The sequence below is a fragment of the Bubalus kerabau genome, chromosome 4 (assembly GCF_029407905.1).
Source record: "Bubalus kerabau isolate K-KA32 ecotype Philippines breed swamp buffalo chromosome 4, PCC_UOA_SB_1v2, whole genome shotgun sequence".
NCBI classification, from domain to species: Eukaryota; Metazoa; Chordata; class Mammalia; order Artiodactyla; family Bovidae; genus Bubalus; species Bubalus kerabau.
In genome coordinates this window covers 17653464-17680147 of record NC_073627.1, presented here as the reverse complement: position 1 = coordinate 17680147, position 26684 = coordinate 17653464, and the positions used below count along the sequence as shown (strand labels likewise).

The 26684-nt window shown below is 38.6% G+C and overlaps 1 protein-coding gene across 1 annotated transcript in view; it reads left to right on the top strand.

Moving 5' to 3' along the window:
• EFCAB13 (EF-hand calcium binding domain 13) overlaps positions 1 to 26684 on the top strand; it is a 239483-nt gene that overhangs the window by 115773 nt on the left and 97026 nt on the right. The window contains exons 22-26 of the mRNA XM_055579601.1: positions 5225 to 5296; positions 10313 to 10456; positions 11376 to 11447; positions 20307 to 20450; positions 20846 to 20917. Of these exons, the coding sequence (XP_055435576.1) occupies positions 5225 to 5296; positions 10313 to 10456; positions 11376 to 11447; positions 20307 to 20450; positions 20846 to 20917 (504 nt within the window). The remainder of the gene's footprint in view (positions 1 to 5224; positions 5297 to 10312; positions 10457 to 11375; positions 11448 to 20306; positions 20451 to 20845; positions 20918 to 26684) is intronic.

The following is a 26684-nucleotide window of genomic DNA, read 5'->3' as shown; positions in this document are numbered from 1 at the left end:
CCCCATACCATCCCTCTGGGTCGTCCCCAGTGCACCAGCCCCAAGCATCCAGTATCGTGCATCGAACCTGGACTGGCAACTCGTTTCATACATGATATTTTACATGTTTCAATGCCATTCTCCCAAATCTTCCCACCCTCTCCCTCTCCCATAGAGTCCATAAGACTGTTCTATACATCAGTGTCTCTTTTGCTGTCTCGTACACAGGGTTATTGTTACCATCTTTCTAAATTCCATATATATGCGTTAGTATACTGTATTGGTGTTTTTCTTCAGGGATAATAGCTTTATATTCTGAAATTTGAATAGTTTCTTAGAGATAAGCTCTGGAATCTCTCTCATTGACCAAAAAAAAAAAAATAATAATTGAACATTTCCTTACAAGATGCAATAATGGCTATATTTAGATTTTTAAAAATTGTTTGTTTTATTCAGCTAAATAAGAAAAACTCAGTCAACTCTTTTTGTATTGAGTCAAAAATAACTGGTTTCTCAGGGAAATTCTCGAAACAAAAGATTGTTTTTGTCTTATTAATTTTGGAATCACAGAGATAAAGTTAATTGAGATACATGTTTGGACAATAGTCTAGAATTTTAGGTACATTATTGTTCAGAAGTTTCCAAAGGATATTAAGTGACTTACAGAATCCCCATTAGCTTTCAGATATACACACTGCCCTCCATACTGTCAGCTCGATGAACTGCAACAGAATTCAAGCTAATGACTTAAAAGATGCTTTAAATGAACTCAGTGTTTCTGTAAAGCCTGAAGAACATCAGATGTTAGAGAAAACCCTTGACATTGATGGTATATATAACAAGTATAAGTTGGTTTTCTGGATAAAATGATATAATTTTTAAAATTTCCCTTCCTTATCTTCCACTCATCACTCCCCAACTCCCCAACAACTTTCTTTTTATTATTCTGATGGGAAAAAAAAAAAAAAAAACAGTCTAACAGAGCAACTCTACCGAGGTCATGAATTTATCTTGATAAAAAAGTCTTTGAATAAAATTAGTAAGGTTTTTTAAAGCCTATATAGCCCCATAAAATACTCTGTGTTGACTCCATCAGGGTATATTTATTTGTTTGTGTGATTTTAGCACGTACAACACTATAGAAATCAGGAAAGGTAAAGTAATTGAGAAGGTTGTGCTGATGTGAAACTGCTTTTGGCCAGGAAAATATTAGAAGAGGACTTTACCCCCTCTGCATGAGGTATTTATGGCATAAGGTTGATTGATGTGAATCCTAAGAGATTTCAGAGAAAACTATATATGATTTTCAATTTTTGGAAATTTTTATGTTTTTAAATTAACTTAAAATCAATTTCTAAAAATATTTTCTTTTTTACATTATTAAATAAGTTTTTGACTTGCTTCATCAGTCAGTATGACTGGGGCTAATGCATGGCACAGCTTCTGGGGCACATTGTCATCTGTGTAAACAGGATTCCTTGGTGTTATACAGTGCGTGACCTGAATGACTAAGTGTGGCAGACTTGATCTTGAGTGCCTATTATATGTAAGGTGTCATGTAATATGTAATCAAACAAATATAAAATATTTATATTTAGGAATCTTTTGGTCTAGCTAGTAAGGCAAGATATAAATAACAAAAGAGTATATTACAATACAGAATATAAAAGTTCAGTGAATGTATAATGTTAATGTGGCAGAATTTGAATAATTGCCAGGGAAATTGATGTGATATTGTGATTTATAATAAGAAATATATATTTAGTCTCTGCCCTCATTTCTGGCACAGAGCTCATAAAACTCTTATAAATTCCTAAGTGATAAGAGCACTAGGAGCATCTTTTGTTCTAATGAGGCAGCTCTGGTGGGGCTCCTGGGTGTGGGCTGAATGGGGGCTGGTTAACCTAAAGACCAAGCCAAGATTAGAAGCTTAGAATTTTCGGCCCATCCCACCCCTGCTCCCAAGATGGAAGAGGGACTGGAAATTGAGTGGATAATTGATTATGCTTTTGTGAGGAAGCCTTACTTGAGATCCTCCCAGATATCACCTTGTATACCTTTTCATCTGGCTGTTCATCTGTATACTTTATCATATCTTTTAATAAACTGGCACACATAGCTAGCTGTTGCCCTGAGTTTTGTGAAGTGCTCTAGCAAATAACTGAGCCCAAGTGGGAGGAGATCATAAGAACACTCAGTTTATAGCCAAGTTGGACAGAAGTTGTGGGTAGCCTGAAGTCCTCCCACATACAGTTGGCATCTGAAGTGGGGGTGGGGTGTCTGGTGGGACTGAACTCTTAACCTATGGGATGTTATTTCTGGTAGATAGTGTCAGAATTGAGTTAAATTATAGGCCTTCCAGCTGGTGTTGTACAGAATTGCTTGGTGTGGGAACTCTTCTGTCATCAAACTGGTGTTAAAAGTATTGTGAGTGTGGTGGTAGTGTGAAAGTAAAGGAGAAACATGTAAAGAAAGACTGAATTTTTCTCATACAGGTGGTACTGTGTTGTGTGAGTTCAGAGGAAAGCTATTTCATTTATTCATTGAAAGTTTATTGAGCACCTATTACTTGCTGGACACTATACATAAAGATTAAAAAAGCTTACAGTATATTGAGATGACAACAAGAACACCAATTGAATACTATGATACTGTACCAGTTAAATACCATATAGGTAAACATTGACTGAGTGTTATGGAAAGCACACACAATATGTACCTAACCCACACAAGGTTGGATAGGGTAGTCAGAAGATTCTTCCCAGAGGAGATGACATTGGAGTTGAGTTTTGAAACATAAGTAGGAAGTAGTCAAGAACTGGGAGTTCATGGAAGGGGACTGGAAGGAGTTAGAAGGAAATGCTGAGAAATCAAAGGAACTCTAAGCAGCCCAGTAGAACTTACAGCAGTGGATCTTTGACTGATTTATATCAGTATTACTTAGGGAATTTGTTAAACCCAGATTCTTTGATTTCATTCTAGATCTCTTGCTTCAGAGATATCTGCATCAGATTCAAGGCACACATGTGTGTATGTGTCTGTTTTTCAATGAACTTTACAGTTCATGATGAAATCATGAAATCAAAGTTTGACCATTGACTTGGTGGTGCATAGTTGTTGGGAGTAAGGTCAAGAGCAGATAAAGAAGGATTTTACTTTTGTTTTTTTTTTTCTGAGCAGAAGAGTTAGAACTTTACCCTGAAGGCTCTAGTGAAAGTTGCTCAGTCGTGTCCGAGTCTTTGCAACCCCATGGACTATACAGTCCGTGGAATTACCCAGGCCAGAATACTGGATGGGTAGCCTTTTCCTTCTCCAGGGGATCTTCCCAACCCAGGGACTGAACCCAGGTCTCCCACATTGCAGTTGGATTTTTTACCAGCTGAGCCACAAGGGAGTCATTGAAAATTCAGCATTGAAAAGTGACATGATTAATTTTGCACTTTGTAACACACATTTTGATAGTGGTGTTGAGAAAGGACTAAAGATTGTGACAACATAGATGGACCTAGACGGTGTTATACTAAGTGAAATAAGTCAGAGGAGGACAAATACCATATGATTTATTTTATATGTGAAATCTAATAAAACAAAGGAACAAATGTAACAAAACCTAAACAGAGTCACAGATACAGAGGGTAAACAGATAGTTGCCAAAGGGGAATGGAGTAGGGGGATGAGAGAAACAGGTGAGGAAGATTAAGAGGTGAAACAGTAATAATGTAATATCTTTGTATGATGACAGATGATAGCCATACTTACCATGGTGACCATTTTGTAATGTAAAGAAATACTGAATCATGTTGTAAGTATCATGTTGTAGGAACTAACACAGTGTTGTATGTCAGTTATACATCTAAAACCCCACAAGTTTATAGAAAAAGAGATCAGATTTGTGTTTACCAGAGGGGGTTTGGGGGAGGGGGAATTGGATGAAAGTGGTCAAAAGGTACAGACTTCTGGTTATAAGATAAATAAGTACTAAGGATGTAATGTACAGCATGATAGATACAATTAACACTGCTGTGTGTTATATATGAAAGTTGTTAACAGAGTAAATCCTAAGATTCCTCATCACAAGGAAAAACATTTATTCTTTAATTTTGTATGTATATGAGATGATGGATGTTCACTAAACTTATGGTAATCATTTCACAATATATGCAAATCAAACCATTATGCTGTACATCTTAAACTTATATAGTGCTGTATGTCAATTATATCTCAAAAAAATGGAATTAAAAAAGGACTAAAGGAGAGTAAGTTTGAAAGTAGGGAGACATATTAAAACTCATAGTTATCCTGGCTAGAAATCATGAGTGTTGAACTAAGGCATTGGCTCAAGGGATGGAAAGAAGGAAACAAATATGATATCTAGGAGGCAGAACATCATTGTTGTTTAAGTTAGGGAAGACAGAAGGAGAGGAATTAGGATGAATAACAGATTTCTGGCTTGGGAGACTTACTTCATGATGATGCTTTCAAATAAGATAGGGAATGTAGGAGGAGAATCAGGTTTTAGTGCAAAAATGAGGATAACATTGTGTCTGAGATGCTCATGGACGTAGAATTGAAGATATGCAGTAGATAGTCTAGGCTAGAAATAGAAGTTTGAGAATCATCAACATGTTGCTAGAAAAAGTTTATAGAGTATAATAATAAGAGAACCAAGGATAGAGGACTGGGACATGCTAATATTTAAGTAATGGTGAAGAAAGAGTGGTTTATTAAGAAGAAGTAAGCAGAATGGTAAGAGGGAGCCCATGAGAAAGCTGTAACCACAAAACAAAGAGAAAAAAAAGTTTCAAGGAGGAAAGTGTTATATGAAACAAAAGAATTAAATGTGTTCATCAGTTTGGCAGTAAATAATTAACTGGTGAACTTGGTAAAAGCAGTTTCAGGAGAAGAGAAAGCCAGATAGCAGCAGTTTGAGGTGTGAATGAGGATATGATAAAATATGAATAAAAACATTTCTTTTCAGGAATTAGGTTGTCAAGAAAAGGAAAGAAAGGAGCAGTAGCTGGAGGGCAATATAGGCTCAAGGGAAGGCTTTCTTGAAAAGGACTTATGATCTGGTTTTGACGTGAATGAGATCTGGTTAAGGACAGAAGGGATATGTTTTTGGACAAAAGTTTACAAAGGTAGAAACTCATAAGCTACTTTGAGGGAACCAGTGTAACTCATTGTGAAAGTCATTTATGTTTCTTGAATTGATCAATTTATCTTTGTACTGTTTTTGTCTTTACAGAAAAGGGTCATGTTTCCTTGAAGTCTGCCCTATTAGCATTGAAGAGCAGTAAGCGTTTTCAAGATTTTAAGGGTAAGAATAACTAGGGAGTTTTATACACATTTCAAACGTAGATAATACTTACCATAATTGTTGAAAAGTGATGAGCCACTTACATAAAATCATAAGTAACACACTACAAAATTAAATGAGTGGTATTTTTCTGGGCTCCAAAATCACTACAGATGGTGACTGCAGCCATGAAATTAAAAGATGCTTACTCCTTGGAAGGAAAGTTATGACCAACCTAGACAGCATATTCAAAAGCAGAGACATTACTTTGCCAACAAAGATTCGTCTAGTCAAGGCTATGGTTTTTCCTGTGGTCATGTATGGATGTGAGAGTTGGACCGTGAAGAAGGCTGAGCGCCGAAGAATTGATGCTTTTGAACTGTGGTGTTGGAGAAGACTCTTGAGAGTCCCTTGGACTGCAAGGAGATCCAACCAGTCCATTCTGAAGGAGATCAGCCCTGGGATTTCTTTGGAAGGAATGATGCTAAAGCTGAAACTCCAGTACTTTGGCCACCTCATGCGAAGAGTTGACTCATTGGAAAAGACTCTGATGCTGGGAGGGATTGGGGGCAGGAGGAGAAGGGGATGACAGAGGATGAGACGGCTGGATGGCATCACTGACTCGATGGACGTGAGTCTTGGTGAACTCCGGGAGTTGGTGATGGACAGGGAGGCCTGGCGTGCTGCGATTCATGGGGTCGCAAAGAGTTGGACATGACTGAGCGACTGATCTGATCTGATACATTTAGTATTTTAGGAGTTCAGATGAAGTTCAAATGTTCACTAGTTTAACTTTTAACATTACTTATAAGCTTATAATTGAAGCAAATAGTATGCCTTCTAACAAGGATGCCAAAAATATGTGACCTTAAAAATTCTTTAATTAGTTTTTTGGTTAGGTAACATGTTCAACAGATCATAAATTAAAAAATATATAAAGATCCAGAGGAGATCAAGATGGTGGAGTAGGAGGATGCTGAGCTCATCTCCCACAAACACATCAAAAATACATCTGCATAGGGAGTAAATCTCACTTAAAGGAAACTGGAGACTGGCAGCAAGACTCTTATACAACTGAGACTGTAGAAAGATCCCCATAAAGTTGGGTAGGAAGGGAAATGAAGTGATCAGGTCAGGACCTGTGCCCCTAGCAAGGGACACAGCGGCGGAGAGGGATTATAAAGGCTCAGAGATACTTGCTAGGGAGTGAGCATTTCAAACCACATATTGGGCACCCCAGCCCTGTGATCTGACGTTAGGAAGACGAGTCCCCTCAGCTGGTTTGAAAACCAGTGTGACTAACAGGCTATTGTTGTTCAGTTGCTAAGTCATTTCTGACTCTTTGTGACCCTATGAACTGCAGCATGCCAGGCTTCCCTGTCCTTCACTATCTCCCAGCGTTTGCTCAAACTCATGTCCATTGAGTCAGTGATGCTGTCTAACCATCTCATCCTCTGCTGCGCCTTTCTCGTCTTGCCCTCAGGCTATCCCAACATGAAGGTCTTTTTCAATGAATCAGCTCTTCACAACAGGTGGCCAAGGTATTGGAGCTTCAGCATCAGTCCTTCCAATGAATATTCAGGGTTGATTTCCTTTAACATTCACTGGTTTGATCTTCTTGCAGTCCAAGGGACTCTCAAGAGTCTTCTCCAGCACCACTATTTGAAAGTATCATTCTTCGGCGTTCAGCCTTCCTTATGGTGCAGTTCTCACATCCATACATGACTACTGGAAAAACCATAACTTTGACTATATGGACCTTTGTTGGCAAAGTGGTGAAGGGCTGTAAGAAACTTAGACCCTGCTTGTGAAAAGCATACACATATTTGCTTATTCCTCGGAACAAGGCAAAGGAAGCAGATTGAAACTGCCTGGGGCTCTGGCTAGTTTCCTGTGACCACTCCAGTGCAAACCCTGGCCCATGCTGAGCACCTTCTCTGGCCCCTCTGACTCTGGTGCAGTTCTGCTCTAGGGAGGGGCTTGCCATTGCTGAGGAGAGTGTACACTTGTGATAGAAGGAGCCAGCACAGCATCTGAATGGGGTGAGGGCAGCAATTATTGGTATTCACAGAGGCAGCAGATTGGGTGGGGTCTGGAGCTCTGACTGAGCATATGAGAAGCTCTGGTTCACACCTGGCTCTGGCTCTAGCCCCTCCATTCCCAGTGGCACCTCACACCAAGGTGATAGCTGCTAGCACATGTTTGGGGAAGACATGACCCTTGCTCACATCTTGTAACTCTTCCACCAAAGCCACATGTGAACTGCATAGTGGCACTTTCATACAAGGACACCCCTTCAAGCCTGAAATAGGTAACTGTTTCACCTAAATTCATAAAGACAGAGAATGTTAAGCAAAATGAGAAGACAGAGAAATTTGTTTCAAACAAAAGAATAAGAATCCCTCCCCTCAAAAAACAAGGTGCTAGGTGCTCAGATACTAAGTCATGTCCCACTCTTTGAGACCGCATGTACTGTAGCCTGCCAGGTTCCTCTCTCCATGAGATTTCCCAGGCAAGAATATTGGAGTGAGGTGCCATTTCCTCCTCCAGGGGATTTTCCAACTCAGGGATCGAACCCTCATCTCTTACATCTCCTGCATTGTCAGACAGATTCTTTACCACCAGCACCACTTGGGAAGCCCCCCTGCCACCAAAACAAAACAACAGACAAAAGATTTATCAGATCAAGTATTCAAGCATTCATATTAAGAATACTATCTGAACTGGGAAAAGAATAATGAACATAGTGGGAATTTTAACAGGGAATTGGAAATTAAAGAACTAGCCAGGGCTGAAGAATATAATACTAGAAATGAAAAACATACTGGAAGGAATTTCCAGCAGACTAGGTGATAGAGAATGCGTAAGTGACCTGGAAGATAAAATAATGGAAACCACCAATTCAGAACAGCAAAAAGAAAACAAAAATTCAACAGTTTAAGGGTCCTTTAGGACAACATCAAGTGTACTAATATTCATATTTTAGGGGTTCTAGAAGAAGAGAGAGAAAGGGATGGAAGATATGTTTGATGAAACTATGACTGAAAAATTCTTGAACCTGAAGAAGGAAGTAGGGAGAACCTTTGCAATTGTGATTTTCCTCTGTTGTTCCTTCTTATTTAAAAAAAAAATTATTTTGACTACTCATGAGCTGCTTAAAAAACATTTGTTTATTTAATTGACTGTGCTAGGACTTAGTTCAGCTTGCTGGGTCCTTTTTTCTAGTTGCAACAGGCAAACTCTTAGTTGGGGCATGTAGGATCTAGTTCCCTAATTATAGATAGAACCCGCACCCCCTGCATTGGGAGCATAGAGTTTTAGCCATTGGACCACCAGGGAAGTCCTGGTTCCTTTTTTATATCTTTAGTTGTGGCAAATCTTTTCTGCTAGTCTTCAGATCATTTTCATAGATGGTTGCTCTATAGTGAAAGTGAAAGTGAAGTCACTCAGTCGTGCCTGACTCTTTGCGACCCCATGAACAGTAGCCTGCACCAAGCTCCTCCATCCATGGGATTTTCCAGGCAAGAGTACTGGAGTGGGTTGCCATTTCCTTCTCCAGGGAATCTTCCTGACCCAGGGATCGAACCCAGGTCTCCTGCATTGTAGACAGATGCTTTACCATCTGAGCCACCAGGGAAGTAATAGTTCTAATTTTGGTGTGTCTGTGGGAGGAGGTAATCTCAGAGTCTTCCTACTCTGCCATGTTGACTACATAAACCCCCTCAAAAATAAACCAATTCTAATAGCATATTAATTACCTATCACCATATTAAGATCATGGCATCTGGTCCCATCACTTCGTGGCAAATAGATGGGAAAACAGTGGAAACAGTGGCTGACTTTATTTTTTGGGGCTCCAAAATCACTGCAGATGGTGACTGCAGCCCTGAAATTAAAAGACGCTTACTCCTTGGAAGGAAATTTATGACCAACCTAGACAGCATATTAAAAAGCAGAGACGTTACTTTGCCAACAAAGGTCCATCTTGTCACTTTTCCACTAGTCATGTATGGATGTGAGAGTTGGACTATAAAGAAAGCTGAGCACCGAAGAATTGGTGCTTTTAAACTGAGGTGTTGGAGAAGACTCTTGAGAGTCCCTTGGACTGCAAGGAGATCCAACCAGTCCATCCTAAAGGAGATCAGTCCTGGGTGTTCATTGGAAGGACTGATGTTGAAGCTGAAATTCCAATACTTTGGCCACCTGATGTGAAGAGCTGACTCATTGGAAAAGACCCTCATGCTGGGAAAGATTGAGGGCAGGAGGATAAGGGGACGACAGAGGATGAGATGGTTGGAAGGCATCACCGACTCAATGGACATGAATTTGGGTAAACTCCGGGAGTTGGTGATGGGCAGGGAGACCTGGCTTGCTGTGGTTCATGGGATCTCAAAGAGTCAGACACGACTGAGCGACTGAACTGAACTGAATTACCATATATACCATACCTACGTTCTCTGCCCTAAGTAAAATAGAGTCAGTATAAGTTTTAATAAAAAATAGGAAAGAGGCAGACTGAGGTGGCAGTAACTGGGAAGCAGCAAAGAGAACATGGCATATAAGGCAAGGATGTGGAAAGAATGGGGAGCAGAAATGGACATACAGAGCTTAATTCTTATGATGAGTTTGCCCATGGACAGAGGAGCCTGGTAGGCTGCAGTCTATGGGGTCGCATAGAGTCAGACACGACTGAGTGACTTCACTTTCACTTTTCACTTTTAATGCATTGGAGAAGGAAATGGCAACCCACTCCAATGTTCTTGCCTGGAGAATCCCAGGGATGGCAGAGCCTGGTGGGCTGCCGTCTATGGGGTCGCACAGAGTCGGACACGACTGGTGACTTAGCAGCAGCAGCAGCCTTGTAATTGATCTTCTGTTTTATGTGTTTGAAATGAGAATTGCCTCAAGAGAGTATTTAAAATGAATGCTATATTATCTTTAAGAAAAAATGCTAGGTATTTAAACTAATTTCTTGAAATATGGTTAAAGTTAATTATTAGAGTTTGTATTTAAACTGAAAATATTTTCTTTTTATAGAGGTTAATAAACTTGCAAATGCCTTAGACAAAGTCACCAATGAAAAAGTTGATGTTGATGATATACAACCTATACTGAGTGGCCTGGGGGTTTATTTTCCAGAGGAAGAATTACAAGAGATACTTTCATCAGTTTCTGTTGATAGTAAGTATTTTCTTTTCTAAGACATTTATTATATATAAAACTTGTGTCTATTTTCACTCATAAATCCACAGAGCTGAGTGGTAAGGAATCAAATATGAGTTCAACAACATTAAAATTTGCCTCTAGGCTTGGGTGAGATTTCGTTCTGGATTATCTTCATATTGAGTTATCCTAGAAAAGTATAATCTTCCTCTCTTCTTCACCTCCCCTCCCCCTTTTTTTTGCCTCCTGAGATTGGAATCATGGCTTATTGGTTAGGAACTGTGAAGTTGTCTTGTGCCCATGAAACAAAGCCCTAAACTTCAGTATGATGATACATTCTACCAGTATGGTTTCCTTACAGTCCTAAACAGGCTATATTGCTGCTTTGGAGTTCTGCCAGTGGAATGTTTAGCTTACATGTACAGCCTTGTAGTGTTCTTTTTCTTCTTAAGTTCCAAGTATATTACTGATAGAAAGCCAAATATTGTGTATTTCCTGTATTAATATATCTTTGCTCATAAGTCTATGTAGTTTTCTTTAAACATTATAGCTCATTTGGTTTATGATACTTATCATTTAGTGGATAAATTATATTCTGTGAAGACATAGGTAGTTATCATTGGATTTGTAATGCTGAAAAATTACAGGAATCTATATAGCATCAGAGAGGAAACGTGAAAACAGTGATCTCAATTGCTTAATGTATGTATAAAATCCATAAAATGTTCATTGGCTCTATAGAAAAAAAGATCACAAGAGTCATCATAATCATGTTCCTTTTTATAATTAGTCTGAGATATGTTTATTAGAATCAGTGTCAGAAAAATATAGGACTAACTTTGGTTTTTGAAGATTTAGTAGGCATGCATATCTTCTTACTTCATACTTTTGTATCTTTGGACCAAAGACCATTCATTCCTTTATGTTTCATTTTCAGATGAAGGAAAAGTGGACTTAAAAGATTTCCTGATTAGGTTGTCACAAACTCCATATTTTACAAAAGGTTCAAGTGAGTGAGAACTTTTTAACAATAATTTTGAGTGGAATTGTTTAGTTTTGATTATATGCATTTATGCAGTTTTATAATGCTGCAAAGCATGTCATATGTATAACAAATGTACTTTGAATGAAGAACCAGTAGGGGATTCTAGTCCTAACCTTTTCTTGACTTATATTTCCTGGAGTTATAGTATATTTTTTCGTCACTCGAAAGGGGTAAATATACAAAATCTATCTGGATGATTCATCCTAGTAGTTGAGTTTGTGATCCAAGATGGCTGCCATCAGTTGGCAATGTCTTGGCCATTTTACTGAAATTCTGGGAAGAAGGTCAATATTCCTTTTTCTTTTTCTATACTATTAAATACTTATTTAATTGAGATTTTATCATGGGAATATTAACTATTGAAACATACAGGGACTTGTTGAAACATACAGGCTTCCTCCATGGTATTTTTTGCATTACTCCACTTCCTAAGACATGAGATAGTGGGTGTAATCTGGTTTTAATGTATTCAGTTAACTGCCATCTCCAACTGATAGAGGTGTCTGTGGGAACTTCTGCATCTCCTTGAAATTTAGGCTAAATAAGCCTCAATTAGTAAATTCACAACTATTTTGGATTCCTTGAGTCTCCTTGCAACAACCCATTTTTTTGAGGTTAATTGAAATGGTTTAATTTCCCTTAGATGCTTTCTAAGGTTGAAACTGAACTAAACTCAAAAGACTTAATTTAAATACCTACAAAATGAAGTTGTTATCCAGAACATAAGTGTTTAGGATATGACCAAAATGGTATGTTTTTTCAGTTGACAAAAGGTTTTGTCCTTAATCTTTGTTTTTCTGAATGGGATCTTTAAAACTCTCCCACATATATGGTTTATAAGAAATTCTCTTATAGGGTTAATGTTTGTGACAGTATTTATCATAGTACAACATTAACATTTTTTTCTTACTTGAATGAATAATTTATACATAATACTTTCAAAAATAAATATTAACATTTTTTGGTATTGATATAGCAGTGCCAATCTTTCCATTGTTGGGGGGATATTTTGGTGTATGTGTTGGCACAGACAGGTATACACTGAATGAAAAAAACTGGGGCCAGTCACATCAAGTTATGACCAGTTTTGCAATTTTTAACAAGAGGATTACTTTTATGATTATTTACCATAGCTTTTTTTGGGGTTTCTCTGGTGGCTCAAATAGTAATGAATCTGCCCACAATGCAGGAGACCTGGGTTCCATCCCTGGGTTGGGAAGATCCCCTAGAGGAGGAAATGGCTACTCACTCCAGTATTCTTGCCTGAAAATTCCCATGGACAGAGGAGCCTGATGGGCTACAGTCTATGGGGTCACAAAGAGTTGGACATGACTGAGCGACTTTCAGTACCTAGCTTTAGTGGAATTATATCATTATTTATGATGTAAATAAGTATATGTTCTGAGTTTTGTGTGTGTGTGATCATCCTTAAGTCTCAAATTTAAACATTTGCAAGAGTCTTGGCTTAGCATGCTAGCTAAACATTCTGCCTGAGAAATCAGATACCCTGCACTTCAGACTTGGCTTCACTTTTAATAACAATGTATGCTTAGACACCCTTCATGCATCACAGCCTTGTTGTGGCAGAGTGACTTGCATAACTCAGTGAAGTTATGAACCATAATATGCAGGGCCACCCAAGACAGATGGATCATAGTGAAGAGTTCTGACAAAACAGTGGCCCACTGAAGGAAGAAATGGCAACCCACTCCAATATTTTTTACTGGAGAACCTCATGAACAGTATGAAAAAGCAAAAAGATATGACACTAGAAGAGTCCCTCAGGTCAGAAGATGTCCAGTATGCTACTGGGGAAAACCAGAAGGCAATTACTAATAGCTCCAGAAAGAATAAAGCACCTGGGCCAAAGCCGAAACAGAACTCAGTTGTGGATGTATCTGGTGGTCAAAGTAAAGTCCGATGCTGTAAAGAACAGTATTGCATAGGAATTTGTAATGTTAGGTCCATGAATCAAGGTAAATTGGATGTGGTCAAGCAGGAGATGGCAAGAATGTACATCAACATCTTAGGAATCAATGAACTAAAATGGACTGGAATGGGTGAATTTATTTCAGATGACCATTACATCTACCACTGTGGACAAGAATCCCATAGAAGAAATGGAGTAGCCCTCATAGTCAACAGAAGAGTCCAAAATCCAATACTTGGGTGCATGCAGCCTCAAAAATGAAAGAATGATCTCAGTTCATTTCCAAGGCAAACCATTGAACATCACAGTAATCCAAGTCTGTGCCCCAACCTCTCATGCCAAAGAAGCTGAAGTTGACTGGTTCTATGAAGATCTACAAGACCTTCTAGAAGTAATACCAAAAAAGATGTCCTTTTCATCATAGGGGACTGAAATGCAAGAATAGGAAGTCAAGAGATATCTGGAGTAACAGGCAAGTTTGGCCTTGGAGTACAAAATGAAGCAGGACAAAGGCTAACAGAGTTTTGTCAAGAGAACACACTGGTCATAGCAAACACCCTCTTTCACCAACACAAGAGACTGCTCTACACATGGACATCACTCGATAGTCAAACTGAAATCAGACTGATTATGTTCTTTGCAGCCAAAGATGGAGAAGCTCTGTATAGTCAGCAAAAACCAGACTGGGAGCTGACTGTGGCTCAAGTCATGAGCTCCTTATTGCAAAATTCAAGCTTAAATTGAATAAAGGAGGGAAAACCACTGCCCATTCAGGTATGACCTAGATCAAATCCCTTATAATTATACAGTGGAAGTGACAAATAGATTCAAGGGATTAGATTTGGTAGACAGAGTGCCTGAAGAACTATTGATGGAGGATTGTAACATTGTACAGGAGGCAGTGATCAAAACCATCCCAAAGAAAAAGAAATGCAAGAAGGCAAAGTGGTTGTCTGAAGAGGCTTTACAAATAGCTGAGAAAAAAGGGAAAAATAAGCCCAAATGAATGCAGAGTTCCAGTGAAGAGCAAGGAGAGATAAGAAGACCTTCCTAAATGAACAATGCAAATAAATAGAGAAAAATAATATAATCAGAAAGACTAGAGATCTCTTCAAGAAAATTGAAGATATTAAGGGAACATTTCATGCAAGGATGGGGACAATGAAAAATAGAAACAGTAAGAATCTAACAGAAGCAGAAGAGGTTAAGAAGAGGTGGCAAGAATACACAGAAGAACTATACAAGAAAGGTCTTAATAACCTGGATAAACATGATGGTGTGGTCACTCACCTAGAGCCAGACAACCTGCAGTGTGAAGTCAAATGGGCCTTAGGAAGCATTACTACAAACAAAGCTAGTGGAGATAATGGAATTCCAGCTAAGCTATTTAAAATCCTAAAAGATGATGCTGTTAAGGTGCTTCACTCAATATGTCAGCAAATTTGGAAAACTCAGTAGTGGCCACAGGTCTGGAAAAGGTCAATTTTCATTTCAATCTCAAAGAAGACCAATTCCAGAAAATGTTCAGACTCATACAATTGTGTTCATTTCACATGCTTGCAAAGTTATGCTTAAAATCCTTCAAGTTAGGCTTTATCAGTATGTGAATTGAGCACTACTAATGTACAAGCTGGGTTTTGAAGAGGCAGAGGAACCAGAGAGCAAATTTCCAACATTTGTTAGATCATGGAGAAAATAAGGGAGTTCCAGAAAAACATCCAACTCTGCTTCATTGACTATGCTAAAACCTTTGACTGTGTGGATCACAATGAACTGTGGGAAATTCCTAAAGAGATGGGAATACCAGACCACCTTACCTGTCTCTTGAGAAACCTGTATGCAGGTAAAGAAGCAACAGTTAGAACCGAACATAGAACAATGAACTGGTTCAAATTGGAAAAGGAGTACATCAAGGCTGTATATTGTCACTCTGCTTGTTTAACTTATATGCAGAGTATATCATGCGAAATGCTGGACTGGATGAATCACAAGCTGGAATCAAGCTTGCCAGGAGAACTATCAACAACCTCAGATATGCAGATGATACTACTCTAATGGCAGAAAGTGAAGAGGAACTAAAGAGCCTCTTGATGAGGGTGAAAGGAGAGAGTGAAAAAGCTGGCTTAGAACTCAACATTTGAAAAACTAAGATCATGGCATCCAGTCCCATCACTTCATGGCAAATAGAAGGGAAAAAGTAGAAACAGTGACAGATTTTATTTTCTTGGGCTCCAAAATCACTGCAGATGGTGACTGCAGCCATGAAATTAAAAGATGCTTGCTCCTTGGAAGAAAAGCTATGACAACCTCAGTTCAGTTCAGTTGCTTAGTCGTGTCCGACTCTGTGTCCCCATGGACTGCAGCACACCAGGCTCCCTGTCCATCACCAATTCCCGGAGTTTACTCAAGCTCATGTCCATTGAGTTGATGATGCTATCCAACCATCTCATCCTCTGTCATCCCCTTCTCCTCCTGCCTTCAATCTTTCCCAGCATCAGGGTCTTTTCAAATGAATCAATTCTTTGTTATCAGGTGACCAAAGTATTGGAGTTTCAGCTTCAGCATCAGTCCATCCAATGAATATTCAGGACTGATTTCCTTTAGGATGGACTTGTTGGATCTCCATGCAGTCCAAGGGACTCTCAAGAGTCTTTTCCAACACCACAGTTCAAAAGCATCAATTCTTTGGCACTCAGCTTTCTTTATAGTTCAACTCTCATGTCCATACGTGACCACTGGAAAAACCATAGCCTTGACTAGACATACCTTTGTTGGCAAAGTAATGTCTCTGCTTTGTAGTATGCTGTGTAGGTTGGTCACAGCTTTTCTCCCAAGGAGCAAATGTCTTTTAATTTCATGGTTGCAATCACCATCTGCAGTAATTTTGGAGCCCCCCAAATAAAGTCTGTCACTGTTTCCATTGTTTCCCCATCTATTTGCCATGAAGTTATGAGACCAGATGCCATGATTTTAGTTTTTTGACTGTTGAGTTTTAAGTGAGCTTTTTCACTCTCCTCTTTCACTTTCATCAAGAGGCTCTTTAGTTCTTCTTTGCTTTCTGCCATAAGGGTGCATATTGATATTTCTCCCAGGAATCATGATTCCTGCTTGTGCTTCATCCAGCCCAGCATTTCTCATGATGTACTCTGCATATAAGTTACATAAGCAGGGTGACAATATACAGCTTTGACATACTCCTTTCTCTATTTGGAGCCAGTCCATTGCTCTGTCTGGTTCTGTCACTTCTTGACCTGCATACAGATTTCTCAGAAGGCAGGTAAGGTGGCTTGGTATTCCCATATCTTGAAGTATTTTCCACAGTTTTCTGTGATCCACACAGTCCAAGGCTTTGGCATAGTCAATAAAGCAGATGTAGATGTTTTTCTGGAACTCTCTTGCTTTTTTTATGATCCAATGGATGTTGGCAAAGCCTTCCTCAGTGATCAATGCAAAGAAATAGAGGAATTACAAACCTAGACAGCATATTAAAAATCAGAGAGACCACTTTGCTGACAAAGCTCTGTATAGTCAAAGCTATGGTTTTCCAGTAATCATGTATGGATGTGAGAGTTAGACCTTAAAGAAGGCTGAGTGCTGAAGAAGTGATGGTGATGCTTTCCAATTGTGGTGCTGGAGAAGACTCTTGAGAGTACTTTGGACTGCAAGGAGCTCAAACCAGTCAATCCTAAGGAAATCAACCTTGAATATTCATTGGAAGGACTGATGCTGAAGCTGAAGCTCCAATACTTTGGTCACCTGATATGAAGAGCCACCTCATTTGAAAAGACCCTGATGCTAGGAAAGACTGAAGGCAAGAGGAGAGGTGGGAGGCAGAGGATGTGATGGTTAGAAAGCTTTACCAATTCCATGGACATGAATTTGAGAAAACTTGGGGAGATAGCGGAGGACAGAGGAGGCTGTCATACTGCTGTCCGTGGGGTCAAAAAAGGTGGACCTGACTTAGCCACTCAAAACAAATGCTTTAGGCTGAATACCTTCTCTAATGCTAGGTATATTTATCTGTTAAGAAAGGAAAATACTAGTACAAATTTTCCAAAGGTTTTTTGGGATTAAATGTGATGGCATATATAAAGGACTGAGCATTATGTCTAGCAAGCTGAGATTTGTAAGTGCTGATAAGTGGCAGTAGTAATGAAGATAATAGCAATAGCAGTAGTAGCAGCAGCAGCTGGTGGTGGACTAGTAATCATTAGTCAGTACCTACTAGTGATATTTGAGTGTTTTTAAAAACATCAAACATTGTATTATTTTTTTTTTTTTACTCTTCATTTTATTTTATTTTTTTTTCTTTTTTTTTAAATTTTATTTTATTTTTAAACTTTACATAACTGTATTAGTTTTGCCAAATATCAAAATGAATCCACCACAGGTATACATGTGTTCCCCATCCTGAACCCTCCTCCCTCCTCCCTCCCCATTCCATCCCTCTGGGTCGTCCCAGTGCACCAGCCCCAAGCATCCAGCATCGTGCACCGAACCTGGACTGGCAACTCATTTCATACATGATATTTTACATGTTTCAATGCCATTCTCCCAAATCTTCCCACCCTCTCCCTCTCCCACAGATTCCATAAGACTGTTCTATACATCAGTGTCTCTTTTGCTGTCTCGTACACAGGGTTATTGTTACCATCTTTCTAAATTCCATATATATGCGTTAGTATACTGTATTGGTGTTTTTCTTTCTGGCTTACTTCACTCTGTATAATAGGCTCCAGTTTCATCCACCTCATTAGAACTGATTCAAATGTATTCTTTTTAATGGCTGAATAATACTCCATTGTGTATATGTACCACAGCTTTCTTATCCATTCATCTGCTGATGGACATCTAGGTTGCTTCCATGTCCTGGCTATTATAAACAGTGCTGCGATGAACATTGGGGTACTCGTGTCTCTTTCCCTTCTGGTTTCCTCAGTGTGTATGCCCAGCAGTGGGATTGCTGGGTCATAAGGCAGGTCTATTTCCAGTTTTTTAAGGAATCTCCACACTGTTCTCCATAGTGGCTGTACTAGTTTGCATTCCCACCAACAGTGTAAGAGGGTTCCCTTTTCTCCACACCCTCTCCAGCATTTAGTACTTGTAGACTTTTGGATCGCAGCCATTCTGACTGGTGTGAAATGGTACCTCATAGTGGTTTTGATTTGCATTTCTCTGATAATGAGTGATGTTGAGCATCTTTTCATGTGTTTGTTAGCCATCTGTATGTCTTCTTTGGAGAAATGTCTATTTAGTTCTTTGGCCCATTTTTTGATTGGGTCATTTATTTTTCTGGAGTTGAGCTGTAGGAGTTGCTTGTATATTCTTGAGATTAGTTGTTTGTCAGTTGCTTCATTTGCTATTATTTTCTCCCATTCTGAAGGCTGTCTTTTCACCTTGCTAATAGTTTCCTTTGATGTGCAGAAGCTTTTAAGGTTAATTAGGTCCCATTTGTTTATTTTTGCTTTTATTTCCAATATTCTGGGAGGTGGGTCATAGAGGATCCTGCTGTGATGTATGTCAGAGAGTGTTTTGCCTATGTTCTCCTCTAGGGGTTTTATAGTTTCTGGTCTTACGTTGAGATCTTTAATCCATTTTGAGTTTATTTTTGTGTATGGTGTTAGAAAGTGTTCTAGTTTCATTCTTTTACAAGTGGTTGACCAGAGTTCCCAGCACCACTTGTTAAAGAGATTGTCTTTAATCCGTTGTATATTCTTGCCTCCTTTGTCAAAGATAAGGTGTCCATATGTGCGTGGATTTATCTCTGGGCTTTCTATTTTGTTCCATTGATCTATATTTCTGTCTTTGTGCCAGTACCATACTGTCTTGATAACTGTGGCTTTGTAGTAGAGCCTGAAGTCAGGCAGGTTGATTCCTCCAGTTCCATTCTTCTTTCTCAAGATCGCTTTGGCTATTCGAGGTTTTTTGTATTTCCATACAAATTGTGAAATTATTTGTTCTAGCTCTGTGAAGAATGCTGTTGGTAGCTTGATAGGGATTGCATTGAATCTATAGATTGCTTTGGGTAGTATACTCATTTTCACTATATTGATTCTTCCAATCCAGGAACATGGTATATTTCTCCATCTGTTAGTGTCCTCTTTGATTTCTTTCACCAGTGTTTTATAGTTTTCTATATATAGGTCTTTAGATTCTTTAGGTAGATATATTCCTAAGTATTTTATTCTTTCCGTTGCAATGGTGAATGGAATTGTTTCCTGAATTTCTCTTTCTGTTTTCTCATTATTAGTGTATAGGAATGCAAGGGATTTCTGGGTGTTGATTTTATATCCTACAACTTTACTATAGTCATTGATTAGTTCTAGTAATTTTCTGGTGGAGTCTTTAGGGTTTTCTATGTAGAGGATCATGTCATCTGCAAACAGTGAGAGCTTTACTTCTTCTTTTCCAGTTTGGATTCCTTTTATTTCTTTTTCTGTTCTGATTGCTGTGGCCAAAACTTCCAAAACTATGTTGAATAGTAATGGTGAAAGTGGGCACCCTTATCTTGTTCCTGACTTTAGAGGAAATGCTTTCAATTTTTCACCATTGAGGATAATGTTTGCTGTGGGTTTGTCATATATAGCTTTGATTATGTTGAGGTATGTTCCTTCTATTCCTGCTTTCTGGAGAGTTTTGATCATAAATGGATGTTGAATTTTGTCAAAGGCTTTCTCTGCATCTATTGAGATAATCATATGGTTTTTATTTTTCAATTTGTTAATATGGTGTATTACATTGATTGATTTGCGGATATTGAAGAATCCTTGCATCCCTGGGATATCACTGATGAACATAGATGCAAAAATCCTTAACAAAATTCTAGCAATCAGAATCCAACAACACATTAAAAAGACCATACACCATGACCAAGTGTATTTTTTTAAATATAGAACTAGAAGGTCCCATGAAAGCTCTGGCCTCCATTAGGAAAAATATGGCCAATCCTGATGACCTAGGTTCCATGATGAAAAATATGGGGGTTCCATTACCCCAAGATGTGATTCAAAGCGCACTGAAGAATGTGACTATCATGGGTAAGTATGTAATATGTTTCTAGGATCTTTTATCTTAGCTGACATGCATCTGTTTGAATTTTTCAAGAGTTGTTAAAGGGCTTATCTGCTTCATGGATTATCCAAGGCTTTTATACCTACCACCCAGTTAGTTTCTAGTTATTTTCAACAGATCATACCAAGGAAGGATCTATAGAGGATGAGTGTGTGTGTGTGTGTGCCTGAATGATATGCATTAATCTGTCTTTCTGATTGAATATATATTCAATATGATTGAATATAGGTATGTATTTAACTATATTTCAAGGTCAAATCCATAAATTATTTTTCAGTATAGCAGTTGTACTATAGTTGCCTACCTCTTATCTCTGGTCATTTATCTTTCCCATGTTCCCTGACATGTATGTTTCTTTCAGATGATGGGATGGTGAATTTAGAAGAGTTTATGGGCAATTTGGTCAATTCAGGATTTTCATCTCCACCTGAAAGTGAGTAAGAATTTTCATTTGAATTGAGGTAGATAATGTGTGTATCATGGATCTCTTGGGAAAACCCCAGATAGGCTTTAGAGATGGTCCTCAGCTGCTTTAAAACTGGCAGAATATTCCAGTGTCATTATTCCACACATGTCATATGTGTAGCGCAACTGAAAAACACCATGAGTTTTAGAAAGAACTAGTTACTTCTGCTGTCTAAGGGCTTCCCTGATGGCTCAGTGGTAAAGAAGCTGCTTGCAATGCAGGAGTTGCCAGAGATACAGGTTTGATCCCTGGGTTGGGAAGATAGCAACCCATTCCAGTACTCTTGCCTGAAAAATCTCATGGACAGAGGAGCCTAGTGGGCTATAGTCCAAAACAGTCACAAAGAGTCAGAGACAACTAAGAGTCTGAGCACAGCACAGTTACCTCTGCTGTCTAGTCTGAGCACTAGAATCTTGACTGCAGTTGTCTTGCACTAAGGGCCTATTTTTTTTAAATATAAATTTATTTATTTTAATTGAAGGCTAATTACTTTAAAATATTGTATTGGTTTTGCCATGCATCAACATGAATCCACCACAGGTGTACACATGTTCCCCATCCTGAACCCGCCTCTCACCTCCCTCCCCGTACCATCCCTCTGGGTCATCCCAGTGCACCAGCCCCAAGCATCCTGTATCATGCATCGAACCTGGACTGGCGATTCGTTTCTTATATGATATTATACATGTTTCAATGCCATTCTCCCAAATCATCCCACCCTCTCCCTCTCCCACAGAGTCCAAAAGACTAGACTCTTTTGCTGTCTCGCATACAGGGTTATCATTACCATCTTCCTAAATTCCATATATATGTGTTAGTATACTGTATTGGTGTTTTTCTTTCTGGTTTACTTCGCTCTGTATAATAGGCTCCAGTTTCATCCACCTCATTAGAAGTGATTCAAATGTATTCTTTTTAATGGCTGAGTAATACTCCATTGTGTATATGTACCACAGCTTTCTTATCCATTCATCTGCTGATGGACATCTAGGTTGCTTCCATGTCCTGGCTATTATAAACAGTGCTGTGATGAACATTGGGGTACACATGTCTCTTTCAATTCTGGTTTCCTCGGTGTGAATGCCCAGCAGTGGGATTGCTGGATCATAAGGCAGTTCTATTTCCAGTTTTTAAAGGAATCTCCACACTGTTCTCCATAGTGGCTGTACTAGTTTGCATTTCCACCAACAGTGCAAGAGGGTTCCCTTTTCTCCACACCCTCTCCAGCATTTATTGCTTGTAGACTTTTGGGTCACAGCCATTCTGACTGGGGTGAAATGGTACCTCATAGTGGTTTTGATTTGCATTTCTCTGATAATGAGTGATGTTGAGCATCTTTTCATGTGTTTGTTAGCCATCTGTATGTCTTCTTTGGAGAAATGTCTATTTAGTTCTTTGGCCCATTTTTTGATTGGGTCGTTTATTTTTCTGGAATTGAGCTGTAGGAGTTGCTTGTATATTTTTGATGTTAGTTGTTTGTCAATTGCTTCATTTGCTATTATTTTCTCCCATTCTGAAGGCTGTCTTTTCACCTTGCTTAGTTTCCTTTGTTGTGCAGAAGCTTTTAATTTTAATTAGGTCCCATTTGTTTATTTTTGCTTTTATTTCCAGTATTCTGGGAGGTGAGTCATAGAGGGTACTGCTGTGATTTATGTCGGAGAGTGTTTTGCCTAAGTTCTCCTCTAGGAGTTTTATAGTTTCTGGTCTTATGTTTAGATCTTTAATCCATTTTGAGTTTATTTTTGTGTATGGTGTTAGAAAGTGTTCTAGTTTCATTCTTTTACAAGTGGCTGACCAGTTTTCCCAGCACCACTTGTTAAAGAGATTGTCTTTTCTCCATTGTATATTCTTGCCTCCTTTGTCAAAGATAAGGTGTCCATAGGTGCATGGATTTATCTCTGGGCTTTCTATTTTGTTCCATTGAATCTATATTTCTGTCTTTGTGCCAGTACCATACTGTCTTGATGACTGTGGCTTTGTAGCAGAGCCTGAAGTCAGGCAGGTTGATTCCTACAGTTCCATTCTTCTTTCTCAAGATTGCTTTGGCTATTGCAGGTTTTTTGTATTTCCATCCAAATTGTGAAATTATTTGTTCTAGCTCTGTGAAAAATACCATTGGTAGCTTGATGGGGATTGCATTGAATCTATAGATTGCTTTGGGTAGTATACTCATTTTCACTATATTGATTCTTCTGATCCATGAACATGGTATATTTCTCCATCTATTAGTGTCCTCTTTTGATTTCTTTCACCAGTGTTTTATAGTTTTCTATATATAGATCTTTAGTTTCTTTAGGTAGATATATTCCTAAGTATTTTATTCTTTATGTTGCAATGGTGAATGGGATTGTTTCCTGAATTTCTCTTTCTATTTTCTCATTATTAGTGTATAGGAATGCAAGGGATTTCTGTGTGTTGATTTTATATCCTGCAACTTTACTATATTCATTGATTACCTCTAGTAATTTTCTGGTGGAGTCTTTAGGGTTTTCTATGTAGAGGATCATGTCATCTACAAACAGTGAGAGTTTTACTTCTTCTTTTCCAATTTGGATTCCTTTTATTTCTTTTTCTGCTCTGATTGCTGTGGCCAAAACTTCCAAAACTATGTTGAATAGTAGTGGTGAAAGTGGGCACCCTTGTGTTGTTCCTGACTTTAGGGGAAATGTTTTCAATTTTTCACCATTGAGGATAATGTTTGCTGTGGGTTTGTCATATATAGCTTTGATTATGTTGAGGTATGTTCCTTCTATTCCTCCTTTCTGGAGAGTTTTTATCATAAATGGATGTTGAATTTTGTCAAAGGCTTTCTCTGCATCTATTGAGATAATCATATGGCTTTTATTTTTTAATTTGTTAATGTGGTGTATTACATTGATTGACTAGCAAATATTGAAGAATCCTTGCATCCCTGGGATAAAGCCCACTTGGTCATGGTGAAATAGTGTCTATATATATATATATATATATATATATATGTATGTATGTATGTATGTAAAGAGCTTCCCAGGTGGCTCTAGTGGTAAAGAACCTGCCTGCCAATGCAGGAGATGTAAGAAACGTGGGTTCAATCCCTGGGTTGGGAAGACCCCCTGCAGGAGGGCATGGCAACCTGCTCTAGTATTCTTGCCTAGAGAATCCCATGGACAGAGGAGCCTGGCAGGCTACAGTCCATAGGGTCACACAGAGTTGGACATGACTGAAGCAACTTAGTGTGCATGTATGTACAAGAAGTCAATGAGTTGCTGCTCTAATAAAATGGTGGCTCATACTAGCTAAGAATTGTAGTCTTTAATGAGGAATAAATAGGTATAATCACCTGTGATTTATTTTTAATTTGCTCATTTATTTATACAACAAACATTTAGTAAGGACCTTGTATGTGCCAGATAAAGATAAATTCGGTCTGTTCATGCTAGTAAGGAATTTATAGTTTCTTTGGGGACAGGAGACAAGTATGAAGAAAAAATGCAAATTAAAGTTCTAAAAGGTCTACATTTTTGAGAATAAATAGACAACATTTGCTATGAAGGAGGAAATGACAACCAATCCTGGTACTCTTGCTAAGAAAATCCAATGGACAGAGGAGTGTAGCTGGCTATAGTCCATAGGGTTGTAAAAGAGGCAAATGTGAATCAACAACTGAGCACACACACAGATAATACTTGGGAAAGGATGAAAAGATGGAGGGAGGAAGGGAATAATGGTTGCTTTCAGACAACTGAATCTGTTGTGGTAGTTTAGGAAAAAAAGAGCTGATGTAAAGGAGGCAAGGTTGTGTTACAGAGGACCTGGACTTTATCCTACAGGTAATACTGCAGGGGGAGCCACTGCAGTTTTTCTTATTTGAGAGTAGTATCATGTTTTGTTTTCTACTCCCAAAAGTTACTGGGCTAAAGACTATAGAAAATAACTCAAAAGCTATCTTAAATTCTAAAATGTATTTTTTCACATATTGGTCACTTTTTAGGTACCATAAAAATAGCTATATTGTATTCCAGTTGGCTTCCCTCATAGCTCAGTCATTATAGAATTTGCCTGCAATGAAGGAGACAGCGTTTGATTCCTGGATGAGGAAGATCCCCTGGGTATTCCATTTGAGAAAGCAAATAATTTTTGAAAGATTTGCTTTTCATACTGATTTTTTTAACTTCAAATATTATTCCTTTTTGTGACTTCCCATATCAATTATTAATTCTGTTTAAAACTTTGTATCTATCTTACAGCTGATGAAAAGATAAATCAGCTCAAATTGATGGATACTGTGAATACTCTTAAAGGTGAGTGAGTAATAAGAAGACATAAAACTCAAATCTTGAACCTTTGCAATAATATTTTAATGAAGTGTATTAAGGTTTTGTTTATGCATATTCACAATAAAAAATCTTGAAGAATACGAGGGAAGCATAGAGAGGGACAAAAAAATAAAAATCACCCTTAGTTTACAATCAAAGACAAAGATAACCATCTTTTGGTATCAGTTCTGGCAACCCACTCTAGTATTCTTGCCTGGAGAATCCCATGGACTGTAGCCTGCCAGCCTCCTCTGTCCACGGTGTTGCAAAAGTCGGACACGACTTAGCAACTAAACCACCTAAACCACAGTTCAGTTCAGTCGCTCAGTCATGTCTGACTCTTTGCAATCCCATGGACTGCAGCATGCCAGGCCTCCCTGTCCATTACCAACTCCTGAAGCTTGCTCAAACACATGCCCATCAAGTCAGTGATGCCATCCAACCATCTTATCCTCTGTTGTCCCCTTCTCCTCCTGCCTTTAATCTTTCCCAGCATCAGGATCTTTTCTAATGAGTCAGTTCTTTGCAACAGGTGGCCAAAGTATTGGAGCTTCAGCATCAGCATCAGTCCTTCCAATGAATATTCAGGACTGATTTCCTTTAGGATTAACTGGTTTGATCTTGCTATCCAAGGGACTCTCAAGAGTCTTCTCCAGCACCCCAGTTCAAAAGCATCAGTTCTTTGGCACTGAACCTTCTTTTTAGTCCAACTCTCACATCCATACATGACTCCTGGAAAAAATAACTTGCATTGAATTTTTTGGCTTTGACTTTTATTCATATTATTTCACGAATGCTGCTAAGTCGCTTCAGTCATGTCTGACTCTGTGTGACCCCATAGACGGCAGCCCACCAGGCTCCCCCGTCCCTGGGATTCTCCAGGCAAGAACACTGGAGTGGGTTGCCATTTCCTTCTCCAATGCATGAAATTGAAAAGTGAAAGTGAAGTCGCTCAGTCGTGTCCGACTCTGTGTGACCCCATGGACTGCAGCCTACCAGGCTCCTCCATCCATGGGATTTTCCAGACAAGAGTACTGGAGTGGGGTGCCATTACCTTCTCCGATTTCATGAATAGTAAAATGCAAATCGTATTTTATTTATTGATAGATAATTTGCATCTATTAATACTGAATTTTATGGACAGAGAGTCTTTATTATTGTAACAGTGAACAGTTTAAATATTTCTTTATATATATATATGTGTATTTTCTAAATAATATAATTTACTCTGGTTTTCTTAAAGTGGTCATGTTCTTGACCTGCATGGAAACAATGATGCTATAAATCTGCAATAAATAAATTACTTCAGTGAATAAATAACTAGTTAAAAATCTAGAAGAGTGGGATGAAGTAGAAAGAAACAAATCCTGCTCGTAGTATAGGTGGTAACTAGTAGCAAAAATAATTGAATTATTGGGAAGATTTCAAATCTTCTCTGC